The sequence below is a fragment of the Phaenicophaeus curvirostris genome, chromosome 1 (genome assembly GCF_032191515.1).
Source record: "Phaenicophaeus curvirostris isolate KB17595 chromosome 1, BPBGC_Pcur_1.0, whole genome shotgun sequence".
NCBI lineage: Eukaryota > Metazoa > Chordata > Aves > Cuculiformes > Cuculidae > Phaenicophaeus > Phaenicophaeus curvirostris.
In genome coordinates, this window is record NC_091392.1 from 184,146,800 (window position 1) to 184,162,632 (window position 15,833).

General features: G+C 37.1%; 1 protein-coding gene across 10 annotated transcripts in view; it reads right to left on the minus strand.

The window, feature by feature from the left end:
- Positions 1-15,833, minus strand: part of NBEA (neurobeachin) — a 499,111-nt gene that overhangs the window by 264,050 nt on the left and 219,228 nt on the right. For all 10 annotated transcript variants that reach the window (XM_069882400.1, XM_069882331.1, XM_069882372.1 and 7 more), the window contains 2 exons: positions 14,346-14,472; positions 12,604-12,731 (listed from right to left, as the gene is read on the minus strand). In XM_069882400.1, coding sequence (XP_069738501.1) covers positions 12,604-12,731; positions 14,346-14,472 — 255 coding nt within the window. The remainder of the gene's footprint in view (positions 1-12,603; positions 12,732-14,345; positions 14,473-15,833) is intronic.

Consider the following 15,833-nt stretch of genomic DNA (forward strand, 5'->3'; position numbering starts at 1 on the left):
TCAACTTTTCCTTAACTTCGGTCTATAACTTGTTCCTACTTGACACCTTATTTCTGTGCTTCTGTATTATTTTTTTTGTTTCTCTCCTTTTCTTTTAAACTTCTTTCTGCTACCTTCTAGTTCTTTGTTACATTCTTTTCTATTATTAGGGGTAATATCACCATCATGGCACGACACAACTGAAATATGTGTATGATGAATGACAAAAAAAGAAGAAGGGAAAAGGACAGACTGCACAGCAGTAAAACCACCTACTCTTTACAGGTCTTCTTTACTTCCCTAGATTTCTTTTCTTTGGCTACCTTAGGGCTATACTGAGAGATCAAGGAATGAATCAGTGCAGCTACAAATAGGAAGTATAACAAAAACTCACAGAATTCATGCAGCTTCATAAATTTCTAAGGCCAAGAAGACCATGATGTTAACTAGGTGTGATCTCTTGAGCAGCATAACCCACCAGCTAATTTTTGTATCTAGTTGAGCAAACTGTTGGTGAACTAATATTTTGTTTAGATGATTTTATCTCTGTTTCTGCACTGAATTTTGCTGACCTTAGTTGGCAGCCACCAGATATTGTTCCTATCCTGAAGCCCTACTGACAAATGGTGTTCATTCTAAAACAGGGTCTCTCAAAACACAGAACTGCATCACAGTTATAGATCTCTTGAAATAACTTGTATTTCTTGTGTTTCAGTTTTCTTTATTTACTTGACAGTAACGTTGTTATGGGCTCTCCCTAGACCTACTTTGACATCACTTTGCCATCTTAATTTGACATATCACAAATGTCTCTGTTGTCTGACAAGTTCTTTCAGCATGAGCGTTTCCCACTGCAAGAAAATCTCCACAGACATCACCACTATTAGCATAAAAAGATTGGATCATAAAATTCCACGCACAAAAAGACAAAAATAAGACATGATATAAAACAACATATGTTTAGCTTGTTTGGTTTTTTTCGGGGGGGAGGTAAATTTTAACATGAAGTTAGACTTAACAAAGTAAAGAGATATCGTCTTAGTCCTTGCAAAAATAACCCGAGGTCTGTATTGAGTCTGATAACATCTAGATAAACCAAGCTTGATGGTTCATTAATGTTTACAGTATTAACATTGTTTTCTATCAAACCCCAAAGGCTCTATAAATAGGTATATTTTTAGCATTCAAGTGTAGTAGTTTCTCCAGTTAATTGATTCAAGAGTTTTTGTGGAATATTCTTAGTTTATGCCTGGAAGGTATGGAAACAAACACATCTATATCCAATAGGATGAACTCTAAAATTTCCTTTAAATCATCAGGACAAGTGAGTTTTGTAAACTTGGTCACTGATAAAAAAGTTTCAGTCTGGGTCATAAGAGCAGGTGATATGTAGATGCAGAGTTAAGGAATATAGAAAGAGAAACTGTGACCAGCCCTAATGAGATTAGTTTTGTAAAGAGCCTGGACATAGAGCTCAGGCTACACAGAAAAGGATTATTAGACTATTGCCCTGAAAAATGTATTTCTCATGAGGAAAATCTGATACAGAGATGTTATTTGCACCCTATAGTTTATCAGAGTAAGGTAGTTCTCTGGAAAATACTGCTGGGATAATAAAGTAGATTGATTCCATTTTTAAGCCTCTAGAGAACAAAGGGTGGGGCAAATACCAGCCTAACTGTTTTAAGTCCAAAATCAGGCAGAGTCCCCTGCTGAGTTTTGAATGATGAATTAAGTGGAAAAAGAACCAGAGAACCTCTGCCTGTGGGGAGCTTCAGTCACAGCATGAACATCCTGTAGATACTGAATACCCTTTTGGCATACCACCTCGTTTTTCTCTGGACCTGGACAGAGAAAATAAAAAGAGGGAAAAAGGTGGCTGTTGTAAAAAAAAAATTAAAAAATTGTACAACTTTGTCCAGTGTTACCATGCAGCACTGCTGTATACCTGATATGATGAGTCCACCTACAGGCTATGTTACAGTAGTGCCTGTATATGTTAAAAACTTTCTTAAAAATCATATAGAATTGTTACCTTGAAATAACATTAAATAGATCTCTTGCTACTTTTTTTTTTTGTAGTACAAGGCAAGTTTATTTCAATAAAAAAAAGGGAAAAATAAAAATTGATTTCCATGAAAGCTGAAAGTCAGAAAAAGAAAGAAGCCAGAGGGATGAGAGCCATCTGCCTGGGATGGTATTTGGTCAAAGCAGGAATCAAAAGTCATCGGGCAGAGTATTCTTCTAGAGTTTTAAGGCAAAAGGACCAGTTCTTTCTAGGCCTTATGGCTTCCAACTGGAATATAGGCCACTAGCTTTAAAAAAAAAAACTTGTGAGAAAGTACTCAATACTGCTGAAGGTAAGTGGGACCTGAGAATCACAAACAACTAATTTTCTTGCTCTTTAAAGGCTTCAATATTTTGTGCATTTCTTTATGTGCCTTAAAAGACCAGTTTGGTTTCTAGTAAAATAATTTTTATAGTGGCATTTTCAACAGTAATTTAGTACCTTCAAGCAACTAGTGGCTTCTGTGTTTTCAAGGATAACTTACAGAGCTTCTTTTCAGCAAATCTGACTACTTTCCACTGTTATTAACTTTCGTTTTCCCAATGGCATGTATTATTTTTTTTTTTTACAACCCCTTTGATTCTTAACTTTACAACTAGTCTCACATTTTCAGTTATTTTTTCTTCATTGGTAAAGCAACAGAACCACTTCAATTTCTGCCTAATGGGAACTCCATACATTTTGGATTGTAAAGATGTCTTCATTATTATTTAATGTAACAATGATAATACAATCAAGGACATACAATATGAGTGCCAGCAACAACTTCTGCCCTTAAGTTACTTTGGGACCACACAAGCCAAAGACAAAGGAGAGAGCATGAGCAGTTAACCTCTGTTACATAGTCTAATACATCTTAGTAAGTGTCCAATTCATTAAATAGGCATAGCGTGTCTCATATGTGTAATTAATTATTGGCAGGTTTACTTTCAAAAAGGTGCCAGATGCTCTGCAATTCCTAGCTCCTATCTGGACCTCTGATCTATATGTTTCCTGCTATGTTAAACATCTGTTCAAAAGATACTTCTGCACACAGGAACTTCAGTAATTCAACAGTTAAACCTTCAAAGTTGAATCAATGTGTATGCTCTTCAGTTTCTCATATTTGTAATGACACCCCTTTAAAGACATCATAAAGGAATAGCGTATGAAAGAAAAATGTTCTGTAACTGTTGTTACAGGGGGTCATTATAGTTACAAGGTTTCACTGAGAATAAATAACAGAGATTTACACTGTGGCACTTGCTCTTAAGGTCCTCCTCTCAATGTATATATTGGGATCCATCTTACCAATAATAATATAGTCTGAAAAACAGGGAAAAAAGCGTGGAAGTGGCAGAGCTTTGAACCTTGACTCTGCTGTTGTATGAGTAAATAAGTAGGCAGATTTGAATATCCATTTAACCTCCCATCTTTTTTTTTTTTTTTGTTCCTACCATCCAGATTTCTGGAAAACTTGTGCTGTTTTCTGTCTCCATATGTATCTCACTCATACAAGCTTTTTGGTATGAAACGCTTTCAATTCCAAAGCATTTGATGAAACATGAGCATATCGTGGAGCCTTTCAGAAAAACACTAAGAGGTACTCATAGACAGAGAATTTCTTACAACAAACTTCTTACAAGTCTATAAACAACAGTTCGAAATTAATGAACTGTTTTTCCTGTTTATGAAGGAGTTACAATATGTGCAGGCAGGATAATCAGCAGCAGCATTTTAAGTTACATCCATTGGAAAATTTCAAGAGTTTTCATGCACTGTTTCAAAATTACCTATTGTTTTCTTCATGGCAAAACCCAAATCTTGCAAATCACTTGCAGAAATTATTAAAGTAAAAAAGGTCAAAACACTAAAAAAATCCTCAAAATACATATCAAACACTCAAAGCTTGTAAAGTTATTCAATGTATTGTTAGCAATGATGAATACTTTTAAACTTACTGAAAGAAAAGTATTACCTCTAACTCATTATTGTTCCAACCTCATTGTCTAAACAAGGCTTCTTTTCAGACAGCACTGTGATTTCCCTGGGATCTTTTTGCAAGGGTTTACAGTGAAAGATAAAAAGATATCTATGAACAGGAATCCTACTATCACAAATGAATGAAATCTCTCTTCCAGAGGACTGGGTCAGGCAATACACTGGCTTTAAACTGCACCGTGCTATGCCTGTAGCACTATCTTTTATTAGACATAGAAGAACGTATGCTGAGCCAGCTAAGGTACATGAAAAGAAAAGAGCTGGAGGTGGCATGGCAGAGAAGAAATTTATTATAAACTTCTTGGCCTTAAAAACCAACTCAGAGTTCCTTCCCCAGTACAAGCCAAACAATCTATAAGATTCCTGACCCTGACTGACCAGAATGATCATGTTCAGTGGGAAAAACACTGCAAATGACACTAGCCTGACCCCTCCGCAAAAATATTTTTAACCTTGATTTCTAACAGGGATTCTCTGATGTCTGATAGGGTTGTGTTCCTGTTGCTCTTTCTCTCTTAGTCTTTCTTTATCATTTCCTTTCCTGTTCCTTACACTGCAATATTCATGGTGTTGTACTAGCACAGTACATTACACAGCTGTAAATGAACCAGATGAGATTTTTTTTTAAGTTGATTAAGAAAAACGTGTGTAACTAATGCCTCAGCCAAGACATGGGGTATCTTTTCTTTCAATGTATACCTATATTCATGGACATGCAAAACTAGCATATTTTATGCATCCTCTGTTAAACTGGCTGAAACTGGCCAACACATGGGAAAGTTATCAAGGGAGTAAAAGTGTCATATCCTCAAGAAATCACATTAAAGTATATGTATGGCTATGCATTCATACACTTGCAGGGACTCTCTGAAATCTGGGACCAAACTATAGCTGCACGACCTTTAGCTTGCCTGAACAGCCAAACTTCATTATGCTGAGAAAGGAGAAAATGTCTCATACTAAAATGAGCTTTAAGGTAATGATTAAAGAACTTCTTAAATAAAAAAGAAAAATCAGTTTTTATAGATATACACACACACACACACAAAACACACATAAAAATCAGAAGGAAGGCTTATTTCATACAGCGACTTGAATACAGATCATCTTTGATGCCTTAAGATAAAACGATATATTCTTGACTGCATCTGTAGGCGAGATGCCATCAACCGCAAAACAAGGAAAATCTACCTTTTTTTACTGATCCCTGCAGGTGGCTAGCTGACACTGAAGTACATCTATCCACAACTATGTGAACAAATGCAGTATTGGCAATGTTAGAATAAATTAAGGTTAATGCAGACTATTGTTCCTTGCAGGGCATGGCACAGAAGAATGGGGATTCACAGGCTCGAAAGCCACAAAGAAGCTCCAAAACCATCCAGCAAACACATGCCATTTTTCCTCCTTAGAAGCTAAATTGAAGACTGTATTTTGAAAGAATGTTTTAAACAGTCATAAAGGCTACAAGAAACATCGATCTCAATACTTGATGGTAAGTCCTAGTAAAGTTTTACAATGTTATTTATCCTTGTTAGGCATGCTGTAGGTAGAAAGGCTAAGACATCCTGTAGTATCTAACTTTTTATCTCTTCTCTTCGGTACATCGAACAAATCCAGCTCCTTACATTGTACTTCATGTACTTTATCTCTCATCCTTCAATCACTCTTGTGCCTTGCTCTTTTGTTCCCTTTGCAGTGTGTGCATATTGTTCTTGGAAGTGCTGCCTATAGAACCAGATGTTAGGAGTTTTACTGAGGCTGTGCACAGAAACGAAATCACCTCCTCATCTATTCTTCTTAGGTATTGAAGTATTGGACAACGCTTTGCTGCTGTAGCACTGACCTAAGAGGGCCCAGAGTATGCTAATTATTATAAAAATCCCTACATTCTGTGAGTGGCTTCATCCCTCATCTCCTACCCTCTAGGCACAGCCTATATTCTTTATTCTTAGAAACTGGACTCAGCGTTTAGCTGTGTTGAAATCTGGCTTTTCTTTAGTTTCGGTTAGTCCACAAAATGATTCAATTTATCTCTTCAGTGGAATGCCTTTGCTTCTCATTTAGTTTTTCTCTGTTTAGGCAGTTAGCCTTGCCAGGAATGATTCTGAACGGTAATAAAGACTGTTAATAAAAGTACCAAAGTAGGATCAAAACGTAGCTCATAGAAATGTCAGGACTTCAAGTTTTACTTATGGGCAGTTAATTCCAGTTAATGCAAATTTTAAAATCATAACAATTTTTTTATTCCCCTTCTGTCTTACTTGTTAATATTTTTTCATTTATTTATTCTGCTCAGAATATTGGCTACATGCTGTGCTACAGACTGGTAAGCAATTACCAAAAGTCTGATTAGTTCAAAGAAAATATGCCTGGACACACAAATAAAAATATTTTGGATGTGGCAGAGTGGGATAAAAGAATAAGAGAACAATATAAACAGGAAAATAAAGTTCTGCCAGAGCATGCAGTCTCTTTCCTCTATAGCATCTGTGCTCCTGAGCTCGACAATAACACAAAGGTTCTGAAAAGCTCCTAAGAGAAAGCCAAGGGCCATGCTAAGCACTAAAAAAAAAAACGTACCTTTTTCCCCAGAAAGTATAAGGGATTTCCAGGTTACTAGAGTATCTTAGGAAAATGGTTGCCCTGTTTTTCCTAGTACAAAACTCAGTATTGTTCAAGGAAATGAGAAACTAATTGTGCCAGTATTGGTAGAAGCCACAGAAGCTTTGGGAGCTTAAAGTAGTGTCACTCAACAACCAAGTTCTATCTGTGGTTTCCAAAAGAAATTTTTGGGCAATTTTTCAATTGTTTCAAGAAGCCTCTGTACAAAGTGAGTCCATCACCATTTCTACTAAATATTTTCATAGGGCCATGTGGCAAGTTAATGAGGAGAAACAGATTCTGCTCCTATCAGCACAAAAACATTCTTTGTTTCATCTGATTTGAATTTCATGTGTGTCAGAAACATATCAACTGTTTGCCAAAGAATTCATAAGAGGCCTTTTGGAGGAGGGCTACCTGGCTGATCTTCTACCCAGTTAATGACATAAGAAAATGTAAAACCTTGGTAATGTTTGTTTCGCATCTCACTAGAGAGAAGGGAAAGCATTGTGTGTGACTATGTTTCAATCTTGGCCCTGTTGTTACAGTTCAGGAAACTCCAAGAATAGCTGTAGTGAAAATATTTTTACCCATCTGTGCTTGACAAAAAGAGGATATAACTTTTCTTTCAGATACAGATCAGATTACACTTGTCTGTAACATTTTCACCTAAAAGCTAGGATGTTATAATGCACTTTACATGGAGGGAATTTGCAGACCATATGGAAACTAGAGCTAGTGAAACATTTATTCATGTGTTAAATGGAACTCCACAATGAGCATTGCTAAGCTCAAGTATGTGACCTACACATATTGCATCTTTGTTTCCAATCAGGGTCTATACAGATGATTTTAACCTTTGCAACTTCTGTTTTCTGAGGCATTGAAAGAACCTCAGTTGATGAACCACAGTAGTGGTGGGCTGGCTTTGATACATTCTGTCTGAAGTTACTTGCATTCAATAGCAAATCAGTCCTTTTAACCTATCACTGAGGGTAATTTCCACTAATAAAATATTCTGTGAAGCTGATGAAACATTTGAAATTCAGTCGAGTGTAAGACACCTTTGAAGAAAGAACTAGTTTTGGAAAAAGGAGCAAAAATGCGTACTATTTCAGTAAGTAAACATATGAAGAGTTTTATCAATAAATGTGTTTTGCAATGTCAGATTATTACTTGACAGGTTTCCTCTGCTACAAGTCACATTAGAGAATTTAAATGAACAAACAAGAAAAAAATTATGGTTTTGAGTATGAGTGATCCAAGTTTTTGGTTTAGACTGACTAGATCATTGCAGCCCATTCATTTCAACTCCACTTAAAATTCAAGATGGGATTGCTTAGATATTGAGTATAATTTCCTCAAACAATAAGTCAGCCAGTCTTCCATGGCACAGAATGATGACACAAACTGAAGGAAAATGAGGTGGCATGGTATGACTGCAAGATTTTTCACCAAAAGATTGAGATCGCTCAACTACTACAAAAAGGCGAAATCATAACTAAGTTGTATACACACTTCCAAATGCATATTAGCAACGTTGATCTCAAAATATCAGATATTCTGGAAAGTTTATATAATTAACCTGTTTTAGAAGTATTAAAATGATTTTTTTTTTTTTTCATTTCTTTTGTATTCTCTCTTCAGTATGTAAAACCTCATCAACAAAACTGTGGATAATCTTACTGAGTCTGAAATGACTTAGTAATGTTTACACATGTGCATGCAAAAGGGCATTAGAGAGATGTTCAGACAAAAAGCACACATAAAAGATGTCTGAAAGTATTTAGATTTTAGCAAAATCTGATAGGAGAAAGACTTCATAGCATAAGGAGGATTTGAAAGACAGCAAGAGGAAGTGAGGTATTTTTATGTTTCAAGAATGAGTAATCAGAAGAAAAGGACACAGTTTGTGGAATGCAACAGATACTTTTGTGGTGATCAATCTGAAAAACAGACAGCATCTTTAGACCTGATTAAATAAAGTTTATTTGTTCCTTTATGATTGTTATGACCAAAACCTTCACACACAGAGCAACAAATTATACTACTTAATATAAAACTGTCAAGATCATTACTGCTTGCCAGTAGAAAATGAAATTTGAATTATAAAAATCCCACAGGAATTCTATGTACTCACATATCTTGAATAATGCCACTAAAACCCTCTGGTTTGCATTCATTACATGGAGAGCACTTTGAAGCACTTCAAGGACCACCACCAGCTTTCAGTTAACTATGACAGGAAATTTCTCAAAGTAAAGCAGGTATCAGAGTAGGAGAGAATTTAGAACTCTCTTTTAAAGTCAACTTAAGTAGGAAGGGTTTCAATTTAGTTGAGATCAAATGTCTTATACAGGCAATGAAGAAAGATAAAATGAGAAGTACAAAATGACTACAAAAGCAGCTTTCTGAGCTCTCTGTTAAGAAGGAAAAAAAGCCCAACTATTTTAGAGTGAGCAAACTGAAATTCAAGTCTTGCAGCATAAAAATTTAAGGTGTGCCTGGATTTTTTCTTTACAGATTGTTATTTAAATATCTTGGGAAGAAAGGACTGGCTTTTAAAAATCAAGAATGAAAGGGTGATAGAACAGAAGGTTGGACATAACATTAAGGAATAGGAATGGAAACAACAGTACGTATTTTGGAACTTGGTGTTTGGCTCATAAACAATAATACCTGAGACATAATTGTGTGGCTGAATCACAGATGGGGCAAACTTTGGAATAGCAGCCCAAGTGGGTATCAGAAGAACGCTACGGCCAACAAACCCATGTCTCTCTGGACAGGGAATTAGATAAATTCATACTGCCATATAGTTGTGAGGCTTCTGCAGCCTCTAGCTTTTCTTTGTCATGTGCTGGGAGTTGTTGTAGTCTTGCTCACATTATAATTCTGATCAAAAGACAAAGTCAGAATAACACCAGTGAAGAATTTTTTAATCTATAAAAGAGCTCAGGTGAAACCAAGACAATTTTATTTATATTGCATAAAAACTATAGTGCAATTAATCAGTTGTCAATTTTGCAATCAACTTCACTGAAATAAGCGACTTAAGAAAGGAATCCAACAAATACCTTACAGTCATCTCAATGTTCTCAATGAGCATCTCAGAACCTTAACTTCAGCTGTCATTAAGAGAGAACTGCAACTTACTCATAGCTATAAAATAAACAGTATAAAATATCCAAAATTTCTGAAAATTACTAAGCTACTGTACCATTCCTTGGTATTATTAAAAAATAATATTATTAAACAATAATTACACAAAATAGGACAAGAAGATTTAGAAGATTTCAGTAACAAGATGCAGGGTTTTTTTAACACTATAACAGGGCCAACATTGCGGGAAGTAATGACTGAGACTATAGAAGGACTGTACACTAGTATTTAGATAAAATGCATTAAAAATAGGAGGTTTGGAATTTGAACACAAAGTTATGCTTTTTCTGTGTAACTCTTCACACATTACAACCATTGCATTAGTGAGACCTTTTCTGCTCAATAAACAGCAATGTTGTGTATAAGAATAATTCTGGAAGGAAAAAGTTTACTTGGCTGAAGACATTCCTCTGGATATACTGTGTGGGAGCAGTACATGCTCATGTAAATTCCCTCATCACTCTTTTAACTGCATTAGTACCGATATATTACCTTCTGCACAAGCTTGTTGTATTTGCACTTTCTATGTAATTTCTGCATTACACACTGCCTTATTTACAAGAAAATTTTTTAACTATGAAGTTGCAAAGACAATGCATAAAACCACATAAAAATCCCTAAAAGTGTTCATGAATACTTTCCTTTTAATATAAAACATCGCTTTTTCATAGAATCATAGAATCAACAGGTTGGAAAAGGCCTCTTGGATCATTGAGTCCAACCATTCCTATCAAACACTAAACCATGTCCCTGAACACCTCATCTACCCATCTTTTAGATACATCCAGGGATGGTGACTCAACCATCTCCCTAGGCGGCCTGGTCCAGTGCCCAATGATCCTTTCTGTGAAATATTTTTTTCCTGATATCCAGCCTGAACCTCACCTGGTGGAGCTTGAGGCCATTCCCTCTTGTCCTGTCCCCTGTCACTTGGGAGAAGAGGCCAGCACCCTCTTCCCTACAACCTCCCTTCAGGTAGTTGTAGAGAGTAGTAAGGTCTCCCTCAGCCTCTTCTTCTTAAGGCTAAACAACCCCAGCTCTCCCAGCTGCTCCTCGTAAGATTTGTTCTCCAGCCCCTTCACCAGCTTCTCTGCTCTTCTCTGGACTTGCTCGAGTCTCAACATCCTTCTTGTGGTGAGGGATCCAGAACTAAACACAGGATTCGAGGAGCGGTCTCACCAGTGCCAAGTACAGACGGAGAATAACCTCCCTGGATCTGCTGGTCACACCGTTTCTGATACAAGCCAAGATGCCATTGGCCTTCTTGGCCACCTGGGCACACTGCTGGCTCATGTTCAGTCGGCTGTCAACCAACACGCCCAGGTCCCTCTCCTCCAGGCAGCTTTCCAGCCACTAATCCCCTAGTCTGCAGCACTGCATAGGGTTGTTGTGCCCCAAGTGCAGGACCCGGCATTTGGCCTTGTTAAACCTCATCCCACTGGACTCTGCCCAGCGGTCCAGCCTGTTCAGATCCCTTTGAAGAGCCTCCCTACCCTCCAGCAGATCAACACTTCCACCCAGCTTAGTGTCATCTGCAAACTTGCTAAGGGTGCACTCAATGCCTTCATCCAGGTCATTGATAAAGACATTGAATAGGGCTGGACCCAGCACTGAGCCCTGGGGAACCCCACTTGTCACTGGCCTCCAGCTGGATTTCACACCATTTCCCACCGCTCTCTGGGACCGGCCATCCAACCAGTTTTCCACCCAGGAGAGTGTGCGCCTGTCCAGGCCAGAGGCTGACAGTTTCTCAAGCAGAATGCTGTGAGAAACTGTGTCAAAGGCTTTGCTGAAGTCCAGGAAGACACATCCACAGCCTTTCCCTTGTCTAGTAGGTGAGTCACTTTGTCATAGAAGGCGATCAGGTTAGTTTGGCAAGACCTGCCTTTTGTGAACCCGTGCTGACTGGGCCTGATCACCCGGTTCTCTTGCACGTGCTTCGTGATAGCACTCAAGATTACTTGTTCCATGACCTTCCCTGGCACTGAGGTCAGACTGACAGGCCTGTAGTTCCCTGGATCCTCCCTACAACCCTTATGTAAATGGGCACAACATCCGCCAGCCTCCAGTTAAGTGGAACTTGCCCAGTCAGCCAGGATGGCTGGAAAATGATGGAAAGGGGTTTGGCAAGCATGTCTGCAGCTCCCTCAATAGCCTCTGGTGGATCCCAACTGGCCCCATAGACTTGTGAGTGTCTAATTGGCCAAGCAAGTCTCTAACCACCTCCTCTTGGATCATGGGAGCTTTGCTCTGCTCCTCTAGCTCCTGGGGATGTACACACAGGGAACAACTTTCCTTACTATTAAAGACTGAAGTAAAGAGGGTATGAAGTACATTTTTATTTCCCCCTAGGACAATTCTTTATCTGCCTGTTGAATTCAACCAATCCACTTGAGCAAATAGTGCCCCTATCAAATACAGATACATGTATGAATAAGTTGAAGTACAGTCTTCAATTTTTTGAATAGATTATAATTTTTAATTGTACTTTTTTCACTAGCTTCTAAAAGTCAGGCTGCAACACTTATATAATTATTCTGATGAGGGAAAAAGCAAGCTATAGAGAAATTTTTGCATTTCAAGATGACGGAATGTATCTTTACATAGCATCTCACTTTGAGAAAAAAAGGGTACAAAACCTATCACTTTTAATTTATCTAAATGAAATTAAATGCAAAGAAGTGAATTCACAACACATCAACAACCGATTCATTTATTTAAGAAAAGAGTTACATTAAAAAATTTAAAAATTCTTCATATCAAATGACTAATAACTAAAACACTAATATAATCATATAACAGAACAGTACCTTCAATCAACAGCTCTTGTCCATGACTGCCCAACAATGTTCGGGATAGGAAAGGGGCAAAATCAACAAAAATTTCTCGCAGGAGAGGGGCCACCTTTTCTAAGGCTCTTTCAAGCTTTGCAGTGATACTGTGGAAAAATAGAAACCATGACTGGGAAAACACTTAACAACAGAAGTTAAACGATGTCAAATCACATCTGCTTTTCAAAGTTGCTGTAGGCTTCTTTAGTTAAAAGGGTGATCATAATTTGGTTAAACTTTACAGTATTTAAATGGATTTAAGTAAATGGAAATATCATGTCACAGTCAGCAGTGTGTCAGCCTCATAAATTCTACAGTATTTATGGAGTACTCCAGAACAACTAAAATTTTTATTTTCATTTTGAAACATGATAAGAATGTCAGCTATTCAGATGTAAGTCTGTTTCACCTGTCTCAGCTTATATATATCTCATCATTTTATATACATTTGAAAGCTTGAAAAGAGAGTTTTATTCACCCTAACCAATCACAAATAATTTGCTTTTTTTTCAAGCTTTCAAATAAAAACATCTGGCATTGCAATGCTAGACAATGGAGTGTATGAGGAACCATTCCAGCACAAGAGTCAAGAAAACCAATATTGTTTTTTTTTGAACTTTGAGGTAGAATGATCCCAGGTAAATCAATTTGTCTTTGCATTTATAATAAACACCTTATTATCAAATGCCTAGCTGATGGATCTTGTATATTATGGTTCTATTCATGGGCAAGTGGGAACAGTATTCTGTGAAAATGTGAGGTCAAAGTTTAGCTCTGTTTAAAAATGCATATCAAAGGACAAGAATTACTGTTTAAATGGAGAAAAAAAAGGAAAAAAAACCAGTTCCTTCACATAAATCCCTGGGAAGGATTTTAGGGAAGTAGGTGAACCTTTTACTGCCTTTCCTGTACACACATGGGAGCAAAAGAGGAGAGAGACGAATCTGATTCTACAGCTGGAGAGAGATGAATCTGATTCTACAGCTGTCTCTAACTTCTACTATAACTTATAACACATCCAGCAATCATTAGGGATTGCTATATCTCCATTTTCTTAAAACCATACCTCTAAGTGGCTGGCAAACTAAGGGACATTTGGCAACTCCTTAGTGTACCCTGTGTCAGGTTTTTAAGGCAGACAGGTGTGCACCTTGAAAAGGTCAAAGATTTGTCCTTGAAGTGTGCAGTGTCACAACTGAATACCTACACAAAATAATAACCTCTTACACAAAGATATTTAATAGGAATGTGAGAGGGTGTTTTTCTGGCTGCTAGTCAATACGGGGGTTATTAGCTCTCCCATGGCATGTGTCCATCCTCTCCAGTTTAAAAAGGGCTTTTGCTTGCTCAGAATAGGTTGTGTCTCTCTTTCCACTTGTAATTGCTTCATTGCCAAGTTGTGCCTGTGTTCCAGTTCTTACTATCATTATTGAGTAACGTAAAAACCCAGTCAGCTAAAAAATTACTTCTAATAAAGTTTTAGTGTCTGGCATAATTTGAACAAGTTAGACTTTTCAGTGAAATGTTATTTTAGTAGATACATTCTCAGTACTGAAAAATTATATAAATATACACTGTATTATATTAATAGCTCAAATAACGCCTATTAAATGAGATAAAACATATCTGTATCTATTTTTTCTTTTGATACTGTTTTGTACATATGAAGTTGTCACAGTAGGAGAAATTATAATTAATATCAAAAGATAGAACTTGTCTACCTCATGTTTTCGGCTGAATCCTCTGGCATTGGAGCAACAGTTTGGACAGCTGGAAGATTTTTGCTGGTAGCACCATTCACAAAGCTGGATGATGAGGAGGAAGAAGATGATCCTGAGTCTACTGCACCTGTCCCCCCAAGAAACACAGATGTTAATTCAGTCTGAAGAAATATAACTCCTAGACACTTTTAATACAGTCCTTGTTTTATTCATCTACTTTTAAATAAGGAAATAATGTTATTTATTCTAAAACAATTAAAAACATTCCGTATTATTATCATATTAATTAATACCTTATTTTGCTAGTATAAAAATAATAAACTTACAAAGCTATTGAAAGTCAGGCAAAATAAATCCTTACCTCATTTTCATTATTCCCAAATTATATTCCAAAGATGAAAACATTTTTACATCATCCTGTAAAGCAAGACCTTTCTAAAATAAAGGTATATTTGAGATGAGCTTGAGTGGAGAATAGAAGAGCAACTATTTTTTTTTATTATTGTTATACACATACACAGACACCCTCCTTCACTGCCAGCTGCAACTACAGGCAGTAAATTAAGTATGAATTAAAAAACAACAGAGAAGGTAAAAAGCGTATTCCTTCAGGAACTGATTGGGGGAAATAGGGTTTGATGAGTATTAATTTTTCTTCCTCAAGTTGAGGAGAATTTTATGACCTTAAAAGTAAGGAGGGCTGGGGGCGGGTATCATTTCAATGGGTTGTGAAGAGTTGATCCAAAGAAAGATGCAGACAGGGCATCCATTTACACTTTATGTGACCTAGGTTAGAGCTAAGGTCCACACTTAGACACTACATGCCAATCTAACGTGTTTACTGAAACAGCCCTGTGAGTTTAGCAAACTAGCTAAGGCTCAGAGTGGCCATGGAGAGCAGTGGGTGCACTGTGATAAATGCTGTCCCTATTCTGCTGCATAGTCTAGTGCAACACAGCACTGCAAGAGAGGCAGCAACAAATGGCCTTGCAGGTGGAGTTCAAAGCCTGAGGGACTGAAATGCTACCAGAGATGAGGGCGACAGACAAGATTTATCCAATTTAGTAACAAGGGGTAAAGAACCCCAATTTAGAGATCAATGGTATTATTCTGCCAATTTTTTACAGTGATATAACTTCCTATTGCTGGTCAGTTTTAGCAGTCGATATATCACCGTCCTTTGCATTACACAGGTATATATTCTTTTTCAGTTTCCTGCAAAACCCTACAAAGCATTTATGCTTTCTTAAGTGTTTAAAGTGACAGTGAAGTAGAGACCAAGTCCTAATAATGGTGAAAAAGTCTCTGGCAGCAGAGATGATTTTTTTTTTTTTAATTTGCCTTTTAATAATTTTTACTGATAAAAGAATTAAGGTAAAGATCAGAATTTAGACTTTTATATTTTCATTTAAGACAATTTACATTCAAAGAGTGTCAAAATGCAGCAGGACTTCCTGACCGGGGAGTAACTGGTGAGGTTCAAGATTT